The sequence below is a fragment of the Antechinus flavipes genome, chromosome 1 (genome assembly GCF_016432865.1).
Source record: "Antechinus flavipes isolate AdamAnt ecotype Samford, QLD, Australia chromosome 1, AdamAnt_v2, whole genome shotgun sequence".
In the NCBI taxonomy this organism is placed as follows: domain Eukaryota; kingdom Metazoa; phylum Chordata; class Mammalia; order Dasyuromorphia; family Dasyuridae; genus Antechinus; species Antechinus flavipes.
The window spans coordinates 425,427,550-425,443,622 of NC_067398.1; the positions used below are offsets into that span (position 1 = coordinate 425,427,550).

A 16,073-nucleotide genomic window follows, 5' to 3' on the forward strand; every position below is an offset into this window, starting at 1 on the left:
TCAAGACTAGAGAATAAAGGGACCTAAGTTCAAATCCCACATCTATTACTAGGTGCATGGCTAGTTTTCACTTAACTTTTGAGTCTCCCTTGAGTCAAGAGAACTTGAATTCAAATCTGGCTTCACACACTTGGCACTTACTAGCTGTGTGACCCTGGGCATGTCATTTAATCCCAAAAGCCTCACCAAAAAAAAAAAAAAAAAAAAAGAATACTAGCAAAGACTCCTAGCCAAGTTATCTGAATGGAATTAGACAGATAAGCTCCCTTATACCCACTCTAGCAAAAACCAAAACAAACTGAAAATCACCAGATGAATAATGATCCAAGAAATAGAATTGTTGTTGTTAATTATTTTTTAATCATATCTAATGCTATGTGACCCCATTTAGGGTTTTCTTGGCAAACACACTGGAGTGGTTTGTGACTTCTTCTCCTGCTCATTTTAGAGATAAGGAAACCCAGACAAACAGGGTTAAATGACTCGCTTAGGATCATACAGCTAGAAAGTGTCAGAGGCCAGATTTTAACCCAGAAAGATAAATTTTCCTGATTCCAAGTCCAGAACTCTACCCACTAAGACACCTAGATGCCATATATATTATAATATTATAATTACTTATAATATTATATGTACAAATTATAATATAGTTTATTACAGTACTAGAAGCCAACTGGAAATCTGTGGGCGACAGGAAAGGGGATCACCAATTAAATTAAACAAATGCATTGTTGTCAATGCAAACAAAGAAATTGCAACCCCAGTCCTGACCAAAGGTGTGTGCAACCTACAGTCATATCTGATACAGAGATGTCTAGCAGTCAAATGAAAATGTGAAAATAAAACTCAAGGAAGACTGCTGCCAAATGTATGGATCTCAAAGTCAGAGACAAAGAGCAAGTAAATGAAACATTCATCAAAAGACAATGTAGACAGAGAAGATCAAGAACAAAGCTTGGAGAGATACCCAAAGTACAGGGTAGAAGAAAAAGATAAACAAGTAAAAGAGACTGAAAAAATGAATCTACACAGACAGAATTCAGAGAAATATGTCAGAAATCAAAGGCAAAGAAAGGATCAAATACAACTTTTTAAAAAATGCCTACTTTGCAAAGTAAAATAACTGGTTAAGCCCTGGAAACAGTTAAAAAGGAAATATACTCTGCCTTTATTTTCACATTTATACAAAATAATTTGTGGAGGGACAGTAACTGGCATTGGCAGTGGGTAAGGAGGAAGGGATACATCAAGGAAGACTACATGGAGAAAATGGTATATGAGCTGAACCTAGAAAACGTAGTACATTCTGATATTAAGAGAAAGCTTTTGTGAAATGTATGGAGGTAAAAAATAAAAGGAAATTTAATTAACTGAAAGCAACTATAGTCAGTTCTGAAACAAAAGATGGCAATTACCTACCTAGCCTTGATTTGAAAATGAGGTCTTAAAATATAGTATTATTCTGGGGCAATTCACTTAATCCATAATTGCCTGAGTGCAAAAAAAAAAAAAAAAATAGAGAGACAGACAGACAGAGAGAATGAGATTTATTTATCTAAGAAATGTGTGAGCAGAGTCAAAATGGCAGAGTAAAAGCAGGAACTTGCCCAACCTCTCCCACAAACTTCTCCCAATTCCTTTAAATAATTACTCTAAAAAAATTTTAGAGCCTCAAAACATCCAAAAAGATAGGGTGGAACATTTTCCAGCTGAAGACAACTTAGAAAAGACAATAGCAGAAAAGGTCTATGGAACCAGGGCACAGTTCCAATGCAAGAAGTGCAAGTGCAGTCCCAGCCTGGCCGTTGGCCCAAGCCCATACCAATAAAGAAGGAATGGGAGTAGTGACCTCTAAATCAATGTTGGCACTAGTGATCTCTAGCCCAGAGTCACTAAAGATAACTTGGAAGGTCAGCAGAAAACACCTATGGAATTAGGGTGGGAGCCAAATGCACAATCTGAGTGTCACTCAGCAGAGCCTGACCTCTAACCCAACCAAAGTCCATACCCCAGCTCTAGTCCCAGGGCCAGTGAAGCAGGACTCTGATGCTTTAGCATAGATGATCTTACAGTGGGGTGTGGGAACAGACTCAATAGTTCCAAGGCAAAAAAGAGTGTTTGTGGTCAGGTTCCTAAAAGGATTTCTGAAAACAGCTGCACAAACCTTCCATCCTGGAAACAGAGCCCTACTTTAACAGAGTTAAAAGATAAATAATAAGCTAGGAAAATGAACAGACAACAAAAAGTTTCTGATCATAAAAAATTACTATGATAAAAGTCAAAATTCCTTCATAACAAAGCCTCCATGAAAAATAAGAATTGATCTCAAGCTATGGAAGAGTTCAAAAGGGATTGTGAAAATAAGTAAGAGAGATAAAGAAAAAATAGGACAAGAATTGAGTGTGCTGCAAAAGAAAATTTTAAAAAGCTAATGAGAAGAGTGCCTTAAAAACAAAAGTGGTCAATTGGGAAAGGAGGTACAAAAGCTCACTGAGGAAAATAATTCCTTAAAAATTAGAATTAAGCATATGGAAGCTAATGACTATGACAAATTAAGATAAAATAAAGCAAAACCAAAAAAAATGAAAAGAAATAGAAAAAAATGTGAAATATCTCACTGGAAAAACTGACCTGGAAAATAGATCCAGAAGAAATAATTTTAAAATGACTAATCTAACTGAAAGTCAGGATCAAAAAAAAGGGCCTGGACATCATCTTTCAAGAAATTATCAAAGAACACTGCCCTGATATTCTAGAACCAGAGACAAAATAGAAATTGAAAGAGTTCACCAATCACTTCCTGAAAGAGATTACAAAATGAAAATTTCCAGGAATATTATGGCCAAATTCCAGAACTCCAAAGTAAAGGAAAAAATACTGCAAGCATCCAGAAAGAAGCAATTTAAGTATAGTGGAGCCACAAACAGGATAGATAACACAAGATTTAGCAGTTTTTACCTAAAAGGCCTGGGTTTGGAATATGATATTCCAGAGCAATGGAGCTAAGATTATAACCAAGAATCATTTACCCATCAAAACTGAGTATAATCCTTCAGAGGAAAAGATGGTCATTCAATGAAATAGATTTTCAAACACTTGTGATGAAAAGACCAGAATTGAATAGAACATTTGATTTTCAAATACAGGACTCCGGAGAAGCATAAGAAGGTAATCAGCAAAGTGATATCGTAAGGAATGAAATAAGGTTTATCTGCTTACACTCCTACATAGGAGGATGATACTTGTAATTCAATAGAATATTTTCATTATTATGGCAGTTATAAGGAGTATATAGATAGTATACACATACATATAGGTATGAGTTGAATATGAAGGAATAATCTTTTTTAAAAAATGACGAAATTCAGAAAAACTGATCTAGAAAATAAATCCAAGAGAGACAATCTAAGAATTATTGGACTGCCTATCAACTACAGCAGAAAAAAGAGCTTAAACAAAATTTTCAACAAATCATCAAGAAAACTGTCATAATATCCTAAAACTAGAGGTTTTTTCACCAGTCATCTCCTGAAAGAGACCCCAAAATGAAAACTCTAAAGTATGTGGTAGGCTAATTTTTAGAATTATCAAATCAAGGAGAAAATACTGCAAGCAGCCATAAAAATACAATTCAAATATTGAGGAGCCACAATCATGATTGCCCAGGAAGTAGGAGCTTCTACTTTAAAGAACTGACAGGCCTGAAATAGGATATTCTGAAAGGTAATAGAATTTGGTTTAAAGGCAAGAATCAACTATCCAACAAAATTAAGCAATTTTTCTGGGGAAAAAATGGAAATTCCATGAAGTAGGTGAATTTCATTTATTTCTGATGACTACACCAGAGCTGAACAGAAAATCTAATCATCAAATAGAAAAATCAAGAGAAGCATAAAAAGGTAAAAAAGAAAGAAAAAAAAAAAACAACCGTTTTTTTTAAAGTTAAAAAATTTACATCCCTATGTGACAAATAATATGTTTAAACTTTTGAGTAAAATTAAATGTTGGAGGGTATACTTAGAGGGTACAGGTATAATTTGATATTAGTATAATGATATAAAAATGAAACAAGGGGTAGAAAAGGGATTGTACTGAAAGAAGAGCAAAGAGGAGGTAAAATGGGGTAAATTACAACAACGGAAGAGGGGAAAAAAGACCTATTACAATTGAAGGAAAGAAGGGAAGGGATAAGCACTGTGTGAACCTTAATCAATGAGATTAATCTAATGAAGATTTGGCTCAAAGAGAAAATATCAGACATATCTCACCCTTCTGGGAAGTAGGAAGAGAAAGGGGAGAAGGAAATGGGGAGGCTAATAGAAAGAAAAACAGAAGTAGAAGGGGAAAGACATAAGAAAGGAGAAAGGGGCTATAAAGGGGAGGGTAGTTTGAGGGAGGTCGGGTTCAGAAGCAAAACACTTATTTTTCTTGAGGGTTTTTTTAATTAGGGTAGGAGATCTATGTTTTCTTTCACAACATGACTTGTATGGAAATGTTTTGCATAACTTCATAAGTGGTTTCTTAATTGTGGGTGGGGATAAGAGAGAACCTGGAACTCAAAAATTTAAAAACAAATGTAAAAGAAAATTTTGTTTTGAATGTAATTGGGGGAAAAATAGTAAATAAATAAATGAATGAGTGAATAAAATAGAGCATAAATTTATGCATATCCTTTGATCTAACAATATCACTACTAGGCATAAATACCAAAACAGATTCCTTTTGAAAGGAAAAGGAACCATATGTCCAAAAAAATATTTATAGCAGCTCTCTTTTTAGGGCAAAAAATTGAAAATCGAGAGGAGGCCCATCAATTGGGGAATGGCTCAATAAAGTGTGGTATGAGTGTATGGAATATTGTTCTATGGGAAATGATGAGTAAAATGCTCTCAGAAAAAAGAAAAAAACTTGTAAAATCCTCCATGAACTCGAGCAAAGTGAAATGTATTATGTACAAAGTAATAACAATGTTCTAGGATGACCAGTTGTAAATGCCATTTTCAACATTACAATGATCCACAACTATGCTGAAGGATTTATGATAAAAAATCCCATCCATATCCAGAAAAGAAACTGAATGTAGATTGAACCTCTCTCTTTCTCTCTCTACTTTATTCTTCTTGAGGGTTTTTTTTAATTAGGATGAAAGATCTATATTTTCTTTCACAACATGACTTTTTATGGAAATGATTTGCATAACTTCACATATGATTTCTTAACTGGGGGTAGGGATAAGGAAAAAACCCAAGAATTTGTTTTAAAAACATGTAGAAAACTTTGTTTTAAATGTAACTGGAGCAAAAATACTAAATACATCCAAAAGAAAAAAAAGAAATCTGTGAAAAATAAGTTGTTCCTATACCCCTTTACATTTTCACTTATTGAAGACAACTAATTATCCAGGGTAATAATCACCAATTGGTGGCTAGGTGGTACAATGGTTAGAACACCAAGCCTAAAGTCAGGAAACCCCTGAGTGCAAATGCATCCACAGACACTTACTAGCTGTGTGACCCCGGGCAAATCATATGATCCCAATTGCTTCCAAAAAAACAATACCAAAAAAACAAGTATTAACTTCTATATTATGGCCAAAATGCAATAAATCTTCTCTCAATGTGGAGAAATTATACGCAGCTCACTGATTTCCAAAACAGGTCTATCATATGTATTACATGCATATGTACATTAACAGTTTGTCAAGCTCCATTTTGAAGTTACAAAAAAATAGCTTAATTGCTGAGATTATAGAGATCACATAAATCATAAAAAGGATTTTTGAGAGACAAACTCCTTTCTTTTTAAAATCACATAAAGTACAGAAGAAAGCAAAGTGTGAGAATTACAGAAATGGATTCTGTTATTAAATGGTTAGAACTTGTTTAAATACTTACTAAAAAGTTTGTAGGAGGCGAAACTGTAATTCGATAGTGGTATAGTCTGCCAGCATTGTTGGTCATAGGACGACAGGGTTTGATGGGCTTGAAAGGGAGAAAAGAAAAGTATTTTTATATAAGTATTAAGAGTTAACTTCTAAGAAAGGGGGAGGATAGTTTATTTGTTTTCCTTTGGATAAAAGTAAGGAAAGTTTTGACATGTCTAAGTGACTGGTAATCTTAGACAAATTAAACTCTCTGGAACTCATTTTCTTCCATTCTCTGATACTGTTATCCTTGATACAGGCTCACATCACTGCATACCTGGGTTATTTGCTGACTGATCTCTATGTCTCAAGTTTTTTTTTTTGTTTCAATTATTCCTCCATTCACCTGCCAAAATAATCTTCATAAAGGACAGCTCTGTATTGCCCACTCAACAAATTCCAGTGGCTGCCTATTAACAACATTTTCTATGCCTTTTAATAACCTTTATAACTTGGTCTCTTCCTACCATTCCAATGTTCCAAAATCTTACTTTCTGAATGAGTGAAACTGGCTGTTCCTGCCTCATCATATTCCCTTTCTTGACTCCAAATATTTACACCAGTTAAACCCAGTTCTCTTTTCATTTTCATTTCCAGGCCTCCCTGACTTCCTTCAAATCTTCGCTAAAGTACTTGCTGGCAAGAAATATTTCTAGTCCTCCTTATCTCAGAGCTTTCCATGTCAAATCCCCAATTTATCTTGTACATTTTTGATCACACATAAATATTTTCTGGCTTACTCTCCAGGCAGACTATAAGCTCCTCAAAAACAGGAACATTCTTTGCTTTTCTTTTGAGTTCATAGCTAGCATTTTATATAGTGCCTGGCACAAAGAAAGTGCTTAATAGATGCTAGCTGACTAATTATTTCTTGTGTAAAATGAAATGGCTGGTCTACATAAATTTTAAGGTTTTTATCACCTTTTAAAAGTTTTGATATGATTCAATTAATAATAATACAAAAAGCCAAAATTTAATCTCTGGTTTAAGTTTCCTTGTAATAAAGAAAATGAAAAAACAAAGTGTGCTACCAGAAAAAAAGCAAATGAAGATGTTGGCCTTGATACCCTACGGTTTCTGTGAGTGCTAACTCCATGACTTTATAATTCTAAGAATCCTAAGAATCATCATAAATTTTACTAAGAGCATATAGGCAGAAAAAGAGACCAGAATCAAAGGTCTGATTTGACACTAGAAGTAGAAAACAATAAAGTGGTGGAGGCATGTGTGTGTGCATACATTATATGTAAACAACCCTTACCTCCAACACATATACATAGTGCAAAAATCAGAAGAAAAATAAGACAAAAGAGAAGAAATATAAACCAAAATTATGGAGAAAAAAAATCCAATAACCATCATGGCTATACGTACCATGAATGAAATCAATTAATTTTTTAGAAATTCTTCATGAATTATATTTAATTCTACTTGCTCTAAGAAATCAACGGCTGATTACTGTCAGCTGACTTTTTAGTGGCAAAGAGATGGAAACTAAAGGAGTAGCCACCAATTGGGGAAATGACTGAATAAACCATAGTTTATGAATTATTATGAATATAAAGGAATTAGTGCATCATAAAAAAATCATCAAAAGGATGATTTGCCCCATAAAGTGAACAGAACTAGGATAACAATATGTTCAATAACAGTATTATAAAAACTCAAAGACTTAAGAACTCTGATCAATGCAGTCATATGGTCCCAGTGGACCAATGATAGAACACGCACCCTATCTCTTGACTGAGAGACAATGGACTAGGGGAACAGAATGATATGGCTATTTTTGTACAAGGTCAATGTGGAAATTTGCTTTTACTCTATACATTTATTATAAGGTTTTGGTCTGTCTTTTAAGTTTTTTTTTCCCAAAAAAGAGAGAAGAAATAGTCAGGAGCTTTTTTTTGTTTGTTTGTTAATTGGAAAACAAATTAAAAAGGAAAAGAAATTAATACCTCAAAGCCATAGCTAAGGTTTTTTTTCCCCCTATAAACATTAACTATAAAGGAAATTTGTTTGATTAAAACAATTCTGACACTTGCAGTTATAAGAGAACAATTAAATAATAAAATATTAAATATAATGTTTCGAATTTTCCAAAGTACTCATCTTCAAAGTGAAAAACTCAGTTATCTTGAGGAATATTCTACCTCAAGTTTTCTTTGAATTTGTCAGTACCAAAAAAAATTTCTTTAAAGATGATGGTTATTTTAAAAATATGTATATGACTTTAATGGAGAGGAAAAATATTGGTTTCTGCCTGACCACCCACTGGCCCAGTTTTTAAAGTCTAACATTCCAAACCAGTCACCTCTTCACCCGGGTAGATGCTGTGCCGGATTCCTGTGCGCCTTGCTTTAGCACTGCATTTACAAAGAGGGCCATCATTCATCTGTCAGAGAAAGAAAGTAATTGAATTTTTATTGGAAAAGAAAAAAAAAACTATGCAAGATGATGTCTCAGAAATAGTTTCAGCTTTCATGTCATCAGTACTTTAAGCCCCTAAGAGCCTGTCAGGGACAGAAGATAAAGTGGATGCTCTAAAACCCGTAAAACTGCAATGTATCCATATGTAGTCAGATTAAAGAAACCAAATAGCAACATTAGCTCTCAGTATTATTTGGGCAACCAAGAAGAAAATACCAATGTCAGTATACTTATTTGTCCCCATTTTACTCTAAACCTGTCTATATATTTCCACAACTAATTTTTAGGAAAAATGGACTTTCCCACAAAGAATATAATTTCAACTTAAGAAAACAACTAGTGATCTGAATATTTTTAAATCTGAATCACTCTCAACCAATATTAGGAATACACCTTTCAGAACCAGAAAACTTTGAATGTATCACAAGTTTTGAACTTGTGTTTTACCCTGCAATTTTATTTGGCACTTAGTTTAACATTGAACCAGGTCACTTGTATACTAAATGTTTCTAAGATGTCTACAACTTGAAAATTACATCTACACTATATAATCTCTGTCCCCGGAGATGTTTATAATTTGTCTAAACAGACAAAAAACAACCATGTGGAAAAGTAATCAATTATTAACTAAAAATTATTTTCCAAAGGAAAGTTATGGACATATAGGTATGATTTCTTCTATTTCTAAATATATAAATCTACAAACCAGATTTCTTCAAGAATTCTTTCTTTAAAAGTGGCTATCTAACTTCTGCTTTTGGGCATGTCACTGATAAGATGTTAAATAACAACTGGCAATGAAGGAAACTCACCAACTTCCAAGGTAATCTGTTTCATTTTTAGATAGATTTAAATGTTAGGAATTGTTCCTTATGCCAGAAACTAAATTTAAATCAATCTCTTTCACTCATATATCTGCTCACTGTTTCTGATCTTGCTCTTTTCTTTCCATCTCAAAAATTTATAATGATCCTAAATCTAGTCGTTCTTCAAAGATAGTCTTTTAAATACATAAAGTTAGTTATAAAGCACTTTCCTACCCACTTAAGTGTTCTTCTCTTCTAAAGGCAAACATCCCTTGCTCCTTCAAACTATTCTCCTATTCAGTTCAGTTGTTTTTCAGTCCTATCCAATCCCACGTGACCCCATTTAGGATTTTCTCTACAAAGATACTGTAGTGGTTCTCCTTTTCTTCTCCAGGTCATTTTGCAGATAAAATGAGGCGGACACGATTAAGTGATTTGTCCAGGGACACAAGTTAGGAAGTATCCAAAACCAAATTTCAACTCAGGAAGATGAATTTTTCAGGACCTCACTATATTTAATCCACCACTTAGCTGTCCTTTCCTTCTAAAGCCTTTCTACTTTATCCTCCTCACATTCTTTTGAATATACCTATGTCTTTCCTAAACTGTGGGACTCAGAACTGAACTCAGTACCAAAATAGGTGTGATGAAGGTAGAGTAAAACAGTATGACATCTGCACTATTTCTGGACAACATTTCTCTTAATGTTAACTAGTAGTTCATCACATCATGACAGAGTGATGATTTATACTTAATTTACAATAATCCAAAATATTACTTTTAATATCTCTCGATCTCATGCTTATTAAGATGACATATAAACCTTTATACTTGTCCCTTTTTAACATGTTCTCTTATTTTATATGCCCTACCTCTGTAGTCCAAAACATTTGCCACTCCTCCATGGCTCATGGCATTTGCTACTTTGGCAAAAATGCCTTCTCTGTTTTCAGGCATGTCACTGATAAAAACATTAAAGGACAAGTACAGATTCCTAGAGTTCTCTACAATGAATTTCCACCAAGCTAATTATAAATTCAATTGTTATTGGCTTTTTGTTGTAATAATCAAACTAGTTCCAAACCTGTCTAATCATACCATCACTTAGCACACACTTCTACTTCTTGTCCCTAAAGAAAGCGTGACTTAGTCAAATAACGGTAAAATTTAAATAAACTGTATCTCCTTATAAATGGATTTCTTTTATGTCCATTTTACTAAAAATATAAATTAGGTTATCCTGGCATGTTTTTCTGCTGAAGCCAGAATATCTTTTAGTTATTACTTCCTTCCTAAGTCTTCAGAAACTATCCTGTTAATAACAGTTCTAGAATTTTAACAAGTATAGAAGTCAAATTTCATTAGCCTATAACTTGCAAAAGACTTCTCTTCCTGAAATCAAGCCATTTATTTATCTCTAGTCCTTTAGACATTTTCTCAATTTCCAAATTCTTCAAAGCTCTCTAATCACACTTTAGTAATAAATTGCCAGATGTTTCCAAACAGTAAGATGTAATTTTTCTTTGCTTACTGACTTTAATACAGATGGTAGCTATTTGCACAATTCTTTACCTAATCTGACTTCTACAATCTGATGTACAAGTTTCTACTATCTTTCCAATCCATAAATTATCCTCTATAGAAGAGAAAGCAAGCAAATGTGACTGTCACCTAGTCATCTCATCATTGTACATTACCTTCATTCCATCCACTTCAAGTAGTGGTCCTCTCCCTTCTTCAATTATCCTTTTGCTCCCAACCTAACTAAGAATGTTCTTGTCTTTGGTTTTCACCACATTCAGCTCCTTCTGGACTTCAATGTTCCTAATAGAATCCTTACAATACCTTTATATTTATCCTGAGTTACTTGACCTCGTTTTTATCTTCTATGTCTTTTAAAAAATTCTCAGTTGGGGAGAATCTTCTGGCAAGATGAATAAGTAAGAAATTGGCTCTTTGCTCAGCTTGCTTCCCTTCATCACTTCAAAATAATAAATGTCAAATAAAATAACAAAATGTAGTGAAAAAGATAAAAAAATATTAGAAGGAAATGCCCAAAGGAGGAGGAGGGGGAAGGAACATTAAAGATAATAGAAAAATAAATGAAGATAACATAAAGTAATGCTTTCTCTTCTATGAGCAGAAATCTTCAGAAGAAAACTCAATAATTATTATAACCCAAATACTAGATTCCTTGGTTGAAAAATTCAAAGAATTAAAGGAAGAAATAAAAGTACCTAAGAAGCACATTCCTCTTCCCCCAAACAAAATGTAACAAAAAGATTGGATACCATATTTTGGGAAATCACAAACAAGTTAAACTGAACAACTTGGTAATAGAGAACATTATTCACAGAATCAAAGCAACAGAAAGGATCTTGAAGGTAGGTAGGTAGGTAGGTATCAAACTCAAGACAAAGTATTTATAGGCAAACAGAAGAAAATTTATCTAATGAAATACTCTTGTCCAAAGTGTCTTTAGGGACAATTTAATGGATTGCAATGAACCATAGCTCAGAACTTACACATCCAGTCTCAGAAAATCATAACTCTACAATGTTTAGTTTTGAGTCAAACTTGGAAGGCAAAATGAGAGACAAATTTTAAATAACAACATATGGCATACTGAAAGTAGAATTCTGCCCCACTGCTGTGCATACCTTCTTCCAAGGATGTTTATCCAAAATGTGCAAAAGAGAACAGTCACCAATCACACCAAAGCCCTTTAGAATAATAGTTTAAAAATAATCATACGAACCTGTCCAGGGTCATTATACCAGAGTTCTTCATGAAGTCGATCAGGGTGGGCTTTTTTGCGTTTGATTTCAGCAATTACATCAAAAACATCAGAGTCTGAACTGCTGGAGCAGCTGCTATCGTCATCAGAATCACAGTCAGATTCACTAGAGCTGTCTAATTTAATGGAAGGTGACCACAAAGGAGAAAAGATTTTTTTTTTTAATGTTCAAGATTTCCAAATGACTCAAACATGCAAACTTTAGGTGTTTAAACAAAACTTTAGATTTTAAGGTAAAATCCAATAAATATTACTAAATCCTCACCAATAATATACAAAGCACTATTAGGTATTGCAATAGGTAATACCTGGTCTTATTTTTCTCTAGTTCCTAGTCTTGTGGAACCTGAAAACTAATTGTAGAAACAATATTCATATGCACAAAGGCTAAATATGATAAAAGAATTAATGATTAAGTGGCACAGTTTACTCATTTAATATGAAAATATGGTATAGAATTTTTTTAAAAAAGAATATCTGATCTGGGCTCAAAAAACCTAGATTCCAATCTTAGAAATATACTGAGACTACAGAATACAAGCCTTAAAGGGAACATGACAGCTGCCTTCAAATATCTGAAAAGTTACAGTGTAATCTTGATTAGTGTGAATAATGATTCTACTGAATATTTTAATATTCTAATAGAATATTCCAATAATCTACATATTTCTACTGGGGTAGAATTGACTATAATTTTCAAGAGTGTGGATCTGAAAACATAAAACCATTTCACGAAATTCCTTATTCACACTATTATAATTATAATTATTATTTTATAATAGGATCTGATTCTACTTCATGAAAGAAATATGAGACATGCTTGTTGCTATATAATGAGCACAATTTTGTGCAGGCTGATCTTGTTTCAACACAATAGAATATTTTAACAATTTAACCTGTATATCAAAATACTATACATATTCTATCAAATGCCAAGGGACCATCTTAACACTGATATTATACAAAAGCTTACTATTTTTATTATTGCTATAAATATAAGTCAATCAGTAAGTGTTTATTAAGTGCCTATTCTATGAATGGCACTGTACAAAGTAGAGAAGGATATAAATAAAAATAACAAAATAATCCTTAGTTAGAATAAGTTTTTATTTTAATGGAGGAGAGAAGAATAACATAAAAATATACTCCACATAAATATCAAGTAAACGACTACAAATATATCCAAAAGAATTATATACAAGATACACTGGGAAGGAATGCACTAGCTGTATTAAGAACAGACATTAAAAACTTACAAAGCAATTAACATCTCATCTCAGACTTTATTAGAATTACAGATATTAACCTATAATAATCTACCATAATCTTTATGCAGCACACAATACCAGTATTACACCCATTTTACATTTAAAGAAACTGAGAATCAGAGAGGTTAAAGTTGCACATGGGCACACAGCCAATATATTATGGGCAATATTTATACCCAGTTCTACCTTGACTCGAAAATAATCTCTAAAGGCAACATTCTTTATCCTGTTTACAAATGCTAATATCATTATAGGATGCTTGATATTCCCCTTATTGCCATTTTTTTAAAAAAGGGAAAAAGCAGGTATGTATATTATATGGGTTAGTATAACTGCTCTTAAAACCAAACCAGAATCTCTAGCAAACAAAGGAAGTCATATATTTAGAAAAAACTTCAAGCTTTAAGTTCAAAGTACATCAAAAATTACTTTAAAGTATTTCCTCTGTAATCATTTTCAAGTCCTTTGAAATTGTGTTTCTGACCTTAATGTAAAGAAACTGTCCTTTCAAAGGACATTTAATAATTTTAATCAATGAAATACTTAAATTGAACAGACTTTTCTGAATCTTTATCCCTTCATGTCGTCTGACAATATTGACAGTCCCTTTCTCCTGAACATCCTTTCATTCTTTGGCTTCAGGAACACCACTCTTTACTGATTCTCTGGCTTCTCTGACCATTGCTTTTCAGTCTTCTTTGCTGGATCCCTCATTTTTTTTTTTTTTTTTTTTTTGGCCCATGAAGAGGAGAAGATATTCCCCAGGACTCAGTCCCGGACTTCATTCTTCTCCTCTACATTCATTCTCATTGTCTCTCATTCTGTCTCTCTCTCTCTCTTGCTTGATTTTTTTATTAACTCCCATGAATTGAACCTTTCCCAAGCAAATGACTTGCAAATCTATAAATCTAGCCCATATCTTTTACTTAAACATTAATCCTACATTACTGTTGAACAGCACTACCTAGACATATCTTAAGTATTCAAAGTCAATGTATCTAAAACAGAATTTATTAACTTTTCTTCTACACCTGTCCCACCTCTAAACTTCTCTATTTCTGATGAAGCCACCATTATGTTACCAGGCATAAGATTCCCAACCTCAAAGGCATCCTCTACTCTTTCTTTCTCTTCACCCTTCCTAGCCAATGCCCATTTTAACCATTCTAGCTCCACAAATATATTCTCTTTCTCTATACTTACATGGCAATCATCCTTCTTAAGGCCCTCATCACCAATCATTTGGATTACTTCAATAAGCTCCAAACTGCTCTTCCTGCTTCCCATCTCATTTCTGTCCAATCCTTAAGTCATACAAGGACCAGGTCATAATCACAAGACAAATAAAATATTACTCCCCTGTTCAAAAACCTTCAATGGCTTCCTAATGCCTCTAGGACAGAATACAAACTCTTAACCTTGACATTTAAGGTCCTTTACAATTTGATTCCAAATCACATATCTTAGCAACTTTCCTTTTTGTACTTGAAATTTCAGAAAATGTGACTAATAAACTTCATATTCCATCATTTCCAAGGCTTTATTTCTGAGAACCTTCCCTCTGTACTGAACAACAATTCATCTCTTCTATGAAGTCATCCCTCACTACAGCAGTTGTTAGTGTTCTTTTTATCCTTTCAGTGTTTTCTGTACTAGTTTCTTTCTCTCAATAAACTGTGAAAAAAAAAAAAGAGATCATTTTATTCTGGACTTAATATTCCATAAGAGGCACCTAGAGTTTGTTAAATTTGGATTTGGATTAAATTTTGTACCATTTCTAATAGTGTTGCTGTGAAGAAAGTACACACTATGGCATGTGATTTATTATTTCTTTTTAAAAAATGTTTTTTAAGAAATGAAATAGTCTGTTTTAGAATTAAATAGATACTTTTGAAAATTCAGATACTAATCCTTCCCAAAGACTTACCTAAATCCTCATCTAGTTTGGTCTTGGGTGGCTCCCATGGAGGCCTCACAGCTTTTGCTTTTGCTTGCCTCTTCCCTAATTCTTCTTCAAATTTTTCGTATAAATCTCGAAGCCTACTAGTCCCAACAATGGTAGAATCTCCCTTAAAGGAAAGTATACACCAAAAATAAATAATAGTATTAACAAACTAATGTATATAATATAGCAAGTCTATTGTTTGAAACAAAATATCAGTTTCTACTTTGTAAATTTAAAAACAAAATCTTCTTTCTGACAGCCTATTGCTAATATTCCTAGGGTGAGAGAAATAGGCAAAATACCAATCCTGTTAAGTTCTCAACCACTGATAATGAAGAAAAAAATCAAACTAAGAGGGATAAAGCTCAAAGTATAAACTTTAATCTTGTCATTCTCCCATTTCCCCTTAGGATTTTAGAAGTTGACATACACTAAAAACATTATAGAAAAATCCATGGAATTATCAAGAAACCAAAATGGAAAGGAAAAAAAAAGTACTTCTTATTAAGTTATTTCCCTAGATTTTGAATTTGGGCTTTCACAAGAAAGGTTTTAAAAACAATAGATGAAGAGAAAGACTTGGGTTGAATTGGGGAGGGATTTGGGTGAGGCTGGGGGTGGGTGAGCTGAGAAGGGAGCACTTTGGATTTAAAACTAGGGATTTAATTTAGGAAAAAGAAATGTGGAAACAGTTGGGGGAACTTGAGAAGAAGCTGAAAGAAAACAATTTTTCTGAAAGAAGAAAAAGATCTATAAAATCACAGGAAATAATGAAGAAAAAAAAAGGGTTGAAGGCAAAATCACACTTCTAGACTTCAAATTATATTTTAAAGCAGAAGGCATAAAACCCCATTATATTAATTAAAAAAAAAAAAAAACCAGAAAGACCAAATGGAAAAAAAAAAAA

The 16,073-nt window shown here is 33.1% G+C and overlaps 1 protein-coding gene across 5 annotated transcripts in view; it reads right to left on the reverse strand.

Moving 5' to 3' along the window:
• The window catches only part of DROSHA (drosha ribonuclease III), a 103,047-nt gene that overhangs the window by 72,915 nt on the left and 14,059 nt on the right, over positions 1–16,073 (reverse strand). For all 5 annotated transcript variants that reach the window (XR_007949278.1, XM_051969891.1, XM_051969892.1 and 2 more), the window contains exons 5-8: positions 15,149–15,290; positions 11,915–12,069; positions 8,235–8,315; positions 5,895–5,981 (exon numbers count right to left, since the gene is read on the reverse strand). Coding sequence is in view for 4 of the 5 variants with exons in the window: in XM_051969891.1 (XP_051825851.1) it covers positions 5,895–5,981; positions 8,235–8,315; positions 11,915–12,069; positions 15,149–15,290 (465 nt within the window). In the remaining variant the exon portion in view is untranslated. The remainder of the gene's footprint in view (positions 1–5,894; positions 5,982–8,234; positions 8,316–11,914; positions 12,070–15,148; positions 15,291–16,073) is intronic.